Source organism: Phyllostomus discolor, chromosome 3, assembly GCF_004126475.2.
Source record: "Phyllostomus discolor isolate MPI-MPIP mPhyDis1 chromosome 3, mPhyDis1.pri.v3, whole genome shotgun sequence".
In the NCBI taxonomy this organism is placed as follows: Eukaryota; Metazoa; Chordata; class Mammalia; order Chiroptera; family Phyllostomidae; genus Phyllostomus; species Phyllostomus discolor.
In genome coordinates, this window is record NC_040905.2 from 1,329,411 (window position 1) to 1,341,617 (window position 12,207).

Here is a 12,207-nt window from a genome sequence, read left to right on the forward strand (position 1 = left end):
TGTAAGGAGGAACACTTGTTTTTTGGTTCCTAGCCGTCCTCTCATTTTCGCCCCTTAGGTAAACGTGCGGGTTGAGAGTTTCCCCTAAAGCAGGGCTGACCTCAGCCCCCCCGTCCCTCGCTGGCCACCAAAGAACGGACTCTGAGGCTCCGTGTCCACTGCCTTGGGTGCGAAGGGTCGTACCGGCAGCGTCCCTTGGTTGCCGTGTTGACGCCCTTTTGTAACTTTGGTTTCTCAGATACTTGTTTTTTGTTTCTAGCCAAAGAAGGGAGAGAAAAACACGGAAGTGAACATGAAGGAGTGGATCCTGCGGTATGCCGAGCAGCAGAACGAAGAAGAGAAGAGTGAGAACTGGACAAGCTTAGAGGAGGAGGAAAAGTTTGACCCCGTGAGTGGAAGCTTGTGCTAGACTGCCGGCTGGAAGGCCTTCGAGACCCCCCACGGGCAAACCGGCCCGTCCGCGAAGTTAAACACACGCTCCCGTGTGGCCCACCCGTGCCCTTCCTGGGGACTCACCCAGTCCGGTGAAGACATGTGTCCACCAGTAGACACGCACACAGACAGAAGCGCATGGCACCCTCGCGTGTGAAAGCGAGCCGCTGGCGAGGGCAGGGGCGGGGAAGGGCCGGCAGGGGCTCCCCCAAACCCTTCACTGGCGGCTCCCAGGGGAGTGGCCCGCGCAGCGTGGTGGGGACGGGACAGGGAGGAGGCTCCTGCCGGCTCCATGAGGGAGCCGTGGGGACGTCGGACACGCTGTCTCCCTCGGTCGCGGCGGTGCTCGCACAGACGCACACCCTCGCAGCCTCGTTCACCCGCACGCGGTGGAACGGGCAGCTTTACTGCAGGCGGAACACGCCCTCATGAGGTCGGCTCAGAGGGAACACAGGTGCCCGACACCACGCGAACGCCCCCCAGGAGCCCTTCCTGGCGGTTAGGCGGGGTGGCGGGCGACAGGGGGACTTCTTCCCTGCGGCCTCCTGACCTGGGCACCGGGACCGCGTGCCCGTGCCCGTGCCCGCGCTGCGTGCTGGCTCTCCCGTCATCTCGCCTGCCGCTGCTGCCTCCACGCAGACCGCCCAGTCCCGCAGGGCATGCCCTGGGCGCTCTCTCCCCATGCGGCCCAGCAGGGGCTCGCGGCGGCTCCGTGCACCCCCGTCTGCCTGCCCCGTGCTGGGCACGCCTCATCTGCCGTGCCCCGTGCCCTCGCCAGGAAAACACCGGGCACTGGAGCGTAAACTGCAGCTCGGGCTGGTTTGCTCGGCGGAGTGAGGCCCTTCAGTTCACAGCACCCGCTTCCCCGGGGGCCTCTCTCAGTGTCCCGTCTCCCGGGAGACAGGGGCTGGAGGAGGGCGCTGGGAGAGGAGCAGCGTTGTGTGGGTGCATGTGTGTGTGTGTGCGGTCCTCCAGCAACATGCGTGTCTGAAGTGTGTGCAGCAAACACGCACTGTTGCCGTGGTGAGCTTGCATGCCTTGGACTCCGTCGTTGGCTGTGTCGTACTGAAGGCGGCCGGAGGTCTCTGCCTGTGGACGGCCCTCGTCCTGCAGCCCACCAGCCCCCGCTGTAGGCAGACCACACCCGGTGTCCCGCTTACCTCTGCAGTCAGGGACGCGGCCAGCTGCCGTCTCCCCGCGGGCTGTCCGCACGCGCGGTCTTTCTCCCTGGGAACGCCTGCCAGTGGGTCCGCTGGGTGGGCCGGTGAGGTCGAGGGTCCCGGCTTTGCCAGCACACAGTGACGGGACGATGAGGTGACCTCACTCTTCTTGTTCCCGTCCCCTCTCCGGACCAGAACGAGAGGTACCTGCACCTGGCCGCAAAGCTGCTGGATGCGAAGGAGCAGGCGGCCGCCTTCAAGCTGGAGAAGAACAAGCCGGGGCAGCGGGAGGCCCAGGAGAGGATCCGGAGGCTCCAGAGGGGTGAGCGCTGCTCCGTGTCGGCCGGGCCGGGCCGGGGGCCATCTCCTCTGAGTGCGTCTGCTCTGCCCCGACCCCGCGCCCGCACCAGGCCACGTGGTGACCGGGCCGGGGGCTGCGGGCCGCGCGGACGGTCACAGGTCTCCACGCTGCTGTCGCAGCCAACGCAGGCGGAGACCGTGTGCAGGTGCGGGGCCGTGTTCCCCTGGGACTTCACGTGTGGGCACCGAGACGTGGCTTTCGTACAGCCTTCACATCAGCAACTGTATCTATCTTTTCACCGAGTTAAAGTTGTGGAACTTTAATGGCTGCCCGCAGCCCGCAGCCGTGCTCTGAGCACCCGCTGTGCGCGCCAGGGGCACCCGCTGTGCGCGCTGGGGCACCCGCTCCGTGCGGGGAGAGCAGAGCGCCGCTCCGCCCGGGCTCCTTGCTGCCCCCGCCGGACGGTTCCCTTCGAAGAGCTCAGTGTGCGCGGCGAACTCCAGTGCGGGTTTCTCGGAGGAGACCCGGGGCAGTTGGCTGCGGTGAAAAAGGCGTTCTTTGAAACCATCTTTGCAGAGTAGAAGAGGCAAAGGCCCAGAGCAGGCAGGCGAAACTGAGTGCTGTGCTTTTCCTCGGTAGACATGGAGGCTTTGGAAGAGCACCCCGTGTTCGATCCGGCCGTGAAGGTGTCGCAGCGGCAGAGCGACCGGAAGAAGCCCCCGGCGGCCACGGAAGGGGACGGCGCTTTGAACTTCAACTTGTTTGAGAAGCCGACAGCTGCTGCTGAAGGAGAGAAAGGTACGACGCGGGGGATGTGTTCCGGGTGTGACTTGTAACCAGTGGGACGTCAGGGAAGGTGTGATTGAACCTGCGTCACTTCGCACTCGAGCCGCAGGGGAGGCGAGAGTGAGGCTTGCCTCCGCGTGCTGACTCGGGAAGGAATAACAACAACGACTCGCCTGTGTGGCGGTCCGTCCTCACAGTGCCCTGCTTCAGCCTCGTGCCTCCCCACTGCGCCCCCCACCCCCCCGGAGTTGTCTTTCCACAGCAGAGTGGGGGGTGGGGTGAGCCCCTCTGCAAACACCCTGTAACCACTGACACGTGCGGCCTGTGTATCGTGCCCCTGGAGACCCTTGGCAGTCTGCCCCGGTCTGCTTCCACGGCACTCTCCGTGGTCCACGGCCACGTCCTCCTTTAGGACACAGGGCTGCCGGTGCCCTGAACACAGGCTCCGCTGCGTGGCTCGTGCTGGCAGCCCCCGCGTGGCCAGCCGTGCTCTCCCTCACAGCTCAGGCAAGCAGCACCGCTCTCTCCACTGTTCCCGACTCCCGCCGAGTGCGGCCGTGCGGTCCCTGTGCTACGTGAACCGTGTGCAGCAGAGGCAGGCGGCAGCTGGGAGCGCAGGGCGCCCTGGGTCAGCGGGCGCCCCAGCCCGCCCGTCTTGTCTCCCTGCGCGGGGGCAGCTGCAGGCCCGCCCGCTCTACCCACCCGCACGGCCGCGGCCCAGCCCCACCCCGCCCGCCTGTCGTTGCAGAGGGGAGGAAAGAAGCCCGAGACGTGCGGAACCTCGACTACACGGCCCGCAGCTGGACCGGCAAGTCCCCCAAGCAGTTCCTCATCGACTGGGTCAGGAAGAACCTTCCCAAGAGCCCGAACCCTTCCTTTGAGAAAGTTCCAGTAGGTCGGTACTGGAAATGCAGGTGTGTGTTTTTGGTTAACCGGAGGAGCTTCTAGAAAAATCGGAGATGAAAATCTCGTTTGTTTGTCGGGAGCTAGGGCGACACGGAGGAAGCCCCAGCGTCCCGCACCTTGGGTGGGGTGGTGGCACTCACAGGTCACGAAGTACCTGTCTCCCAGGAAACACTCTGTTTAAATGACTGATGGGAACCTGGGCCCCTGTTGGGGGGCTCTGGCCAGGCTCACGTTCCCGGTGTCCCGGCGCCCGCAGGGTGAGGGTGGTGAAGGCGGAGGACGACGTGCTGGTGGTGTGCCCCGCCATCCTGACGGAGGACGGCATGCAGGCCCAGCACCTGGGGGCCACGCTGGCGCTCTACCGGCTGGTGAAAGGGCAGGTGAGACCCCGCCCTGCGGGCTTCCACGCTGTCCCTTGACGGCGGCTCTGCGTGTTCTGTCTGCGTGTGCGTGTGTGCGGGGGGGGGGCGGCGCACGCCCAACCGCGGCCTCTGCGCCAGCCTGCGCCCTCCGGGCTGCCTCTCCCGGTGGCCCCGTTCCTGTGTGATTCTGACTCCCCCCAAGCAGGGCTTGGGCTCTCTCCCCGCAGACAGGGACTCTGAGACGCGTGGCTGCCTCAGACTCTGCGGACTGAGATCGCTGTGCTGGGGAGGGGCGAGCGGGGGTTTCCCATAATGTTACATTGTCTCTCAGCGTTAGGAAACCGTGGGCAGGCGCTGGTCCTGGTCTCAGGCTAAGTTACAGTAACTGTAAGTTTCCTGTTTAAGGGGAGATGGAAGGAAAGTGCCGCTGAGGGAGGGAGAGAGCTCAGTGCTCTTGGGGCGGGGGGGAGCCGCCCCATTCCCGTGTCTGCGAGGAGCGGTGTCTCTCCGGGGGAGGTTGGAGCCACTGACCGTGTCGGACGCCGCATAAGTGGGCTCCGAACAGTGTCTCCTCCCGGTTCTGTCAGTGCGAGTCCTTGATGTCTCCACCCCCTCAGTCTGCACACTAAGGCATCACGAGCCAACCTTACTGACAGCCATGAGCCAGTGCTGCGGAGGGGTCTGGGCCCCGCTCTGGCCCAGACTCAGGTGCCATTTGGCCGTGCGGTGCGGCTGTCCGCGGCCAGCGTCTTGGGGCCTTTGCCTTGGACGTGTGCCGTGGGGTGCCCGCACCGCTCATGCTGCGCCCTGGCCACACAGACGAGGCATACCCCCCACGTGCACTGGCCCGCAGTTCCCCTCGGGGGCACGGGGTAGGGGAGGCCCTCGGCACCCCACTTCCCTGAGGGAGAAACCAGGACAGGGGGGTAAGTGATCTGCCCAAGGCCGTGCCACCGGCAAGTTCGGAAGCTGGAGGTTGGCAGGCTGCTGGTCAGTCTGCGTCATGCGCGTGTGTCCGTCTTACGTTAGAAGGAGGAGCTGACTGGTGTAAGAGACAGGTGAGGTGTGAGAGGGAGACAGCCGTCCCTCTAAGTCCCCACCTGAGTTTGGTGGCCATGGTCAGTGAGAGCGACACAGTGCCGTTTCTCCCTGTGCAGTCCGTCCACCAGTTACTCCCTCCGACCTACCGGGACGTCTGGCTGGAGTGGAGCGATGCGGAGAAGAAAAAGGAAGAGCTGAACAAGATGGAAACCAACAAGCCGCGGGACCTTTTCATCGCCAGACTCCTGAGCAGAGTGAAGCAGCAGCAGCAGCAGCAGCAGGGGCGGCTGCAGCAGGAGTCCGGGAACGAGAGGGAGGGCTCCGCGGACCCTGAGGGGTCCTGGGAAGACTTAGCTTCCGACGAGGACTTCTCGGTGCCGCCCTCGGCCCCGGAGCAGGCGGAGGACCTGGAGCCCGCCCGGGCGCTCTTCCGGAGGCTGCAGGGCACGCCCAAGTACCAGAGGCTGCTCCAGGAGCGGCAGCGGCTGCCCGTGTTCCGGCACCGGGACGCCATCGTGCAGGCGCTGGAGAGGCACCGGGTGGTGGTGGTGGCGGGCGACACGGGCAGCGGGAAGAGCACGCAGGTGCCGCACTTCCTGCTGGAGGACCTGCTCCTGGCGCGGCCGGCGGCCGGCAAGTGCAGCATTGTCTGCACCCAGCCCCGGCGGATCTCGGCGGTGAGCCTGGCCACCAGGGTGTGTGACGAGCTGGGCTGCGACGGTGGCCCTGGAGGCAGGGTAAGACGGCCCCTGCTACCCGGGCGGGGGGTGGGGGGGGGCTTTGCTCGTCCTTGCTCTCGGGGCCCAGACGGGAGTCCGGCCGTCACGGGTGGTGGGCTGGCACGTCTCCGGCACTTGCCACATGCCATGTGGCAGATGCGCCGGGACGCCACTGACCTTCACGTGGACAAGGTCGTTAGCCTGTTGTGGAAATTCTCACGTGAGGGAGAGTGTGTTCAGGTCCGTGGGTGACTAGTCAGAGAGGTGTGTTACAGACCGAAGTGCAATTCAAAGACCACGGGCAACGGCAAACCTGGCCCCAGCACCACGTGTCTGTCTCGAGTGCCCGCGAGTCTGCTCCGTGGACCGCAGCCCCGGAGGGTTTCCACTCACTCCTTCCCGTGGGCAGAAGGGGTCGGCGTGCAGCCCTGTGCTCGCAGCGGGTGGGAAGAGGGCGTGGGTGCCCGCTGTCGTGCGTGTGGCCACGTCAGCTGCCACACGCAGGGCCCCCCCCGCCCCCCCGACACGGCTCAGCCCCCGGGGCGGAGGCGGAGCCCGGCGTCACTGCCCTTGGAGTCGCTCTCTCCAGAGACGGCGTCCAGCGGCCCGGCTCTGTCTTCAGGGGCGGGGGGGGGGGGCCGCTGTTAAGAACTGCCTTCTGCAGCGAATTGTCTGGCCTCCTCTCGTGGACGCAGGGGGGAAAGGGCACTCCGTCTCGTGAGCAGCTCCCACGAAGGCGGTGACGGCCGGGCACACGAAGACGGGGGGTGCCTGAGGAAGTCACACGGGAAGTGCGGGAGCCGAGGTCGGGGCTCCCTCGGGGTGTCCCGGCGCGGTGTGGGCCGCTGCCCTTCCCGGAGACGGTGTTGGTGACCCCGGCAACAGTGTCGGTGACCCCGGCGGAGCCGCCCGGTCCCTGCTCCGGCGCCTCTCAGCCCGGAGCCCCGGTCACTTTCCGCTGCCACGTCATGGCACTCGGGGCGGAGCGGCTCATCATGGTCTCGTCTCCGCGCTGTGAAAGGAGCCGGGGGGGTTCCTCGTTTAAAGCGAACAGACCCAGCGTCACAGGCGTCTGGGAGCGCAGCCGTGGGGGCGGCACTGTGCGGTCCAGCTGCAGGGGGCTGACCTGCCCCGGCGCTCCGCCCAGGAGCGGGCCGGCCCTGGGCACACACCCCCCCCCCCGCCCCCGGCCCTGTCTAACGTGCAGCCCCCAGGCCCCGTGCGAGAGCCTCACCTCGCCCTGTTGCCCCCCCGCCAGAACTCCCTGTGCGGGTACCAGATCCGGATGGAGTCCCGGGCCAGCGAGGCCACCCGGCTGCTCTACTGCACCACGGGGGTTCTGCTGCGCAAGCTGCAGGAGGACGGCCTGCTGAGCGGCGTGTCGCACGTCATCGTGGACGAGGTGAGCCGGCCGCGGCGGGCCTGCACGGACGCCGGGCGCTCGGCACCACGCCGGTGCTGCTGGTGGCGTCAGCCAGCACCCCCTCTGTGCTCGCCGTGCCAGACACCGCCATGGTCCCTCCACTCTCTCCGGTGGGCGTGGCTGGGGGCTACTTCGGTGAACACGAGACACCCTGCGCTGGGTGCCAGTGCCCTCTCCAGACTTCCCGCATAGCGACCCCTTCGCTCCCCAGCAGCTCCGGGCGCACGGCACTGCCCCTGGGTTACCACCGCTCAGGGGCCAGGGCAGAGGTCAGACAACGGCCGGGCCGTGCAGCCAGCCGGCTCCACGCCGGCTTCCAGGCCACGCTGGGGCCGTGTCTGCAGCCAACCGGCACACTCACCGCCACCGCTGCAGTGCGCGGAGGGCAGAGGGTCTCCTCGGTTCCGACGGGAACCGGGACTCCTTCGCCGGTGTGTCACCGTCCCCGGAGACCCGCCCGCACCGGACTCAGTGCCCACCTGCGCTGGGTGGCGCCAGAAGCCCCGCTCAGGGCTGCTTTGGGTGGTCCACCGGCCTGGGGTGCGGGGGCTGGTTCGCCTCGCATGTTGTTCTCCAAGGAGAGACGACGAATCCAGCGTTTCTGTCCCAAAAATGTCTTTAAAACTTTCTCTGCCGTAAAACTTTCGTGAATGTACGTTCATTCACTGAGTTCAAAGGCAGTGGTGAAAGCTCAATTACTCGTTGATTTTTAATTAATAGACTAATATTGGTTATTGGGTTATTCTCCTCCTTTTGGTTAGAAAACACTGGAAGTGTAGAAAAACACAAAAGTGAAAGTAAAAATTATACTCTCACGATCTAGAAAAAACCGCTGTTGACATTCAGTTGGCATATTTATACATGTGTACATTTTACAGTTCTTTATGTCACTAGTCCACAGAAGCACGGTTTTTAGTAGCTTCGTGGCGTGTACTCTGGGCGCCCCATGCTGTTGAACCGTTTTCCTGCTGTCAGACGAGCGGAGGCTCAGGTGTCTGCTAGGTGTCTCCTAACAGTGTGGTCGCAGGTAAGCGGCAGGAGACCGTCTTCACTCAGGAAGGAGTCTGCCCCCCCCCGGGGGAGAAACTGCCGCCCTCACTCAGGGTGGGAAGGGAAGGGCGTGGGCTGTGGTCACAGCCCCGCTGTGCACGGCCGGGGCCGGGACCCAGGCCGAGTCAGCGTCCTGGAGGACCAGCAGGAGCAGAGCGCTGCCCGGTCTCTTCATAGTGAGACACTTCCACCGCTAGGCGGGTGAAATGTCTGTGCTGGCTACTCGGTAGATCGCCGTGACGCCCCAGTGCACCAGAAACGTGCGTGGTACGTGGGTGTGTCAGAGGGGACCCTGGCGGAACAGCCAGAGCGAGCTCAGGAAGCCGTTTCCGACGGTGCGGGGTCGGCAGTCTGCGGACATGGCCCCTCCCCTGAGTGACGCGGCGGGAGTGAGAGGAGGCCCCCGCGGTGGGCACTGCGTCGCGTCTGAGGCCGCACGCGGTGCTGCGGCCCAGCCCGCCGCGGGGGCTCCCACGTGAGGGGGGTGCAGAGTGCTGGGGGTGGCCGTGGCTTTGCTGCGTTCTTTCCCACGGGCTGCTGGTGCGCTCACACCCAGCCGTCTGCCCCTCCCTCCCCACGGCGCTGAGCAGGGAAGCGCAGGTTTGTGCCGGCTCTGCCTTGCGTTCTGTCCTCCTTTCTGTCTCTCTCCCTTTAAGTCAGCGTGCGTATTAAGTTCCATCCGTCGATGGTGTTCCCCAGATTTGTTTTATCCGTTAGGAAGTCTCCTTCTTGACCTTCAGACACAGGTGTCCTGCTCACACCACAGAGGAAAACCACCCAGGGTTCTTGCTTTTTCTTCCTCCCACGTCCCCATCAGGGCTGCCCAACCTGCGGCCCAACACAAGATCCTAGCTTACTGAAAACGTTGTGAGAGGTTTTGTATGTGGCTACCTGTTGCGATGTATCTAATGTGCGGCCTGAGATGGTTCTTCCAGCGTGGGCCAGAGACGTCAACAGGGTGGCCAGCCCCGCCGAGACCCCTGGGCCCGTTGGGTCCCCTTGCCTCAGACTCCCTCACCGGGACTGCCCTCCCGTGGGCCACCGTTGTCTCTGCGGTCACTGCACGGGCCTCTGGTTCAACGTCCTGCTGACTGTGGCCTGTCCTCCATGGTGGCCTCCTCCCTGGAGCCCGAGTGTCCTTTCAAAACGTAACTCTTGGACCAGCTCCCCTGCAGCGGAGTGTGCACCTGGCTCAGTGTGCTCAGGGTGCGGTCAGCCCCCTCCCCGGCACTCTGGGCCTCACCCGCCACGGCACTCCCTGACCCCGGCCCGCCCCCGTGATCTGGCACAGCCTGGGCTCCGTGACCACTTTGCCCTTCTCATCCCGTTCCCCCCTCCTTGTGTTGGGAATCTCCTTCAGTTCTCAGCGCGATGGCGGTTCCTCCGGCGCCTCCTCAGCCCCGGAAGCAGCCCCTGCGTGTGTGACCCCCACCACCCGGGGCGGGGTCCTCGTCCGGGATGGGCATGGGCACGGACAGGGCTGCAGGCATTGCTGCCCCAGCGGGAGCCCGGCGCCCACGCTCCCTGCTCACCGGGCTCCGTCTCGGGGCTCTGCCGGGCCCCACGGGGTTGTCACGGCCACCTAGGAAGTCGGTGCCCCTTTGTGCTCTTGTCTCACGGGCGCAGAAACACCCAGTTTCCTCGGGCCACACGGCTCCCAAGGGACCGATCCCAGAGGCCCAGCGCTCACCCACCATCACCGTCACCGTCACCACCCTTCCAGCCAAGCCGGCGAGCAGACCTGCTTTCTCCCACAGTCCCCATGCGCTTTGGCACTGTGAGCCGCCTCCAGGCGCGCACGGCGGGGCAGAGACGGGTGGGCGGGGCGCGGGCAGGTGGGCCGGGCAGAGGGTTCTGGAGAGGCCCCGCTCCGCACACACACCCGGCTCCCCCCTACCCCCCCCTCCCTCCGCGTGCACGAGAGCAGAGTCTCCGTCGGCTTCTCACTTGCGTGTCGGACCCGGGCCTTCCCCCGGGCCTGGGTGTGCCGGAGGCTCACCCCCCCGTCCCCCAGGTCCACGAGAGGAGCGTGCAGTCGGACTTCCTGCTGGTCATCCTGAAGGAGATCCTGCAGCGGCGCTCCGACCTGCACCTGGTCCTGATGAGCGCCACCGTGGACGGCGACAGGTTCTCCGCCTACTTCACGCACTGCCCCGTGCTCAGGATCTCGGGGCGGAGTTACCCCGTGGAGGTGCGCGCCCCGGCGCCTGTGTGGGCGGGGCCCGCGTGTGCCCCCGGGGAGCCGCCCCAGCAGGGGCCCGAGGGCGGGGTGGGAGGGGTGCAAGGCCACAGAGAGGGCCGCGGGGGCTGGGCGGCAGCGCCGCTGCCCTGGCTCAGGGAGCGTTCCTCTGAGACCCCGGGGCGGACCCGCCCCCACCAGCAGGGCTGTGCGTGCTCAGACGATGCAGACAGAGCGTCTTCCACGACACTCTGAGTTCGCGCTTGGTGGCATTTGACAGTTCGGAATCCCCTTGTTCTCCTTAAAATGGCGTTTCCTGGTGTGAATGTGAGTTCCCCACGTGCACGCTCTGTTCGGTGCAGGTTTTCCACCTGGAAGATATAATAGAAGAGACGGGGTTTGTGCTGGAGAAGGACTCGGAATACTGCCAGAAGTACCTGGAGGAGGAGGAGGAGATAACCGTTCACGTCACCGGCAAAGCAGGGGCAACGCAGAAGTACCAGGTGGGAAGAAAACCCCTGACGGCGTCTGTCTGACGGCGTCTGTCTGACGGCGCTCCCCAGCGCCGGGCCGCCGTGGGTTTGGAAGCCGCGCTGGCGCCGTGAACACGCGTGCAGTGGTTGGTAGGAGAGGGACGGGCGTGACGAAGGGCCCCCTCCCTGTAAAGGTCGGCCTGGGCTCTGACGGCTTGTGTCCCTGACCGTCCGGGCCACAGAGGTGCACGTCCAGAACCGAGGGCCGGAGGGGGGGGGGGGGGGGGCGGCGTGCGCCACTCCACAGCAGCGTCAGTGGTCGGTGGGCGAGGAGCCGGTGGGCGAGGACCCCTCGGCGTCACCTGGGGGCCCCCCCCCCCGCAGGAGGTCAGGACGCGGCAGGCGCCAGCGCCCGGCCAGCGGCTCCTCATGGCCTCTGCCCGCCGTGTGCCCACCTCGGCTCCTCAGTGGAGCAGCCGGGGCGGCCCCATGCTCGCCGGGACGCCCATCTCCAGCGTGTTCTCGGCAAAAGGCACCGAGCTGTGTCGTCCTGCGTTTCAGCCGGTGGCCCCGTGCCCAGCGCTGTCCGTGTTGCGTCCACAATTCTCCCTTTCCTACGCGGGTCCGGGCTGAGGGGGCCCGTGGGTGCTCGGTCCTCTGAGCCAGCGGGTGGGCCGGAGGGTCAGAGCACTGGGGTCCGTCCCTGACCTTCAGAGACAGAGGTCAGAAGCTGCAGAGAGACCTCAGAAAACCAGAGGCGCCCCAGAGGGGCAACTGGAACTCAGCCACCAGGGAGACCCGGGCGGGAGGGGCAGGGTGCGCCACTGAGACGTCAGCAGCGCCGCCCCGGCCGCCCGCCCTCCAGCTGCCGCCGCGCAGCACACGCAGGGACCGTCCTCCCGTGCTCGGACCTCGCACGTCTGTCAGTCTGTCCGTCCGAAGGTGCCGGAGGAGAGCCGCGTCGTGCCTGGGGGCGGGGTGGAGCTGAGCTACACGGGAGAGGTGGACCTCCGTTCCGTTTCCCGCTGCGAAGCCTCATCGTATTCTTGCCGTTTTAACAAAGTGACGTTGGCGACAGTGAGAACCTCCCCCTCCTTGTCTGACGAAAGCACCTCCTGTTGTTTCCGTCTCTCCCTGGCGGCGCTTGTTAGGAGCACGTCCCGACCCAGGCGGCGGCGGGGGCGGACTTGAACCCCCGGTACCAGCAGTACAGCGGCCGCACGCAGCAGGCGCTTCTGCACATGGCCCCCCAGAAGGTCAACCTGGACCTGGTCGTGGAGCTCCTCGCCTTCCTAGGTGCGCGACGGGGCTCCCTGCGGCGGGGGGCGGGGGGGGGGGTTCGGTGCTGCCCCCTGCGCCCCCTCGTCTGCGCGCT

The 12,207-nt window shown here is 66.2% G+C and overlaps 1 protein-coding gene across 1 annotated transcript in view; it reads left to right on the forward strand.

Annotated features, from left to right (window-relative positions):
- Positions 1–12,207, forward strand: part of DHX29 (DExH-box helicase 29) — a 36,086-nt gene that overhangs the window by 9,645 nt on the left and 14,234 nt on the right. The window contains exons 6-15 of the mRNA XM_028519892.2: positions 260–388; positions 1,788–1,914; positions 2,533–2,691; positions 3,428–3,593; positions 3,842–3,965; positions 5,105–5,725; positions 6,966–7,109; positions 10,195–10,371; positions 10,722–10,862; positions 11,984–12,128. Coding sequence (XP_028375693.1) covers positions 260–388; positions 1,788–1,914; positions 2,533–2,691; positions 3,428–3,593; positions 3,842–3,965; positions 5,105–5,725; positions 6,966–7,109; positions 10,195–10,371; positions 10,722–10,862; positions 11,984–12,128 — 1,933 coding nt within the window. The remainder of the gene's footprint in view (positions 1–259; positions 389–1,787; positions 1,915–2,532; positions 2,692–3,427; positions 3,594–3,841; positions 3,966–5,104; positions 5,726–6,965; positions 7,110–10,194; positions 10,372–10,721; positions 10,863–11,983; positions 12,129–12,207) is intronic.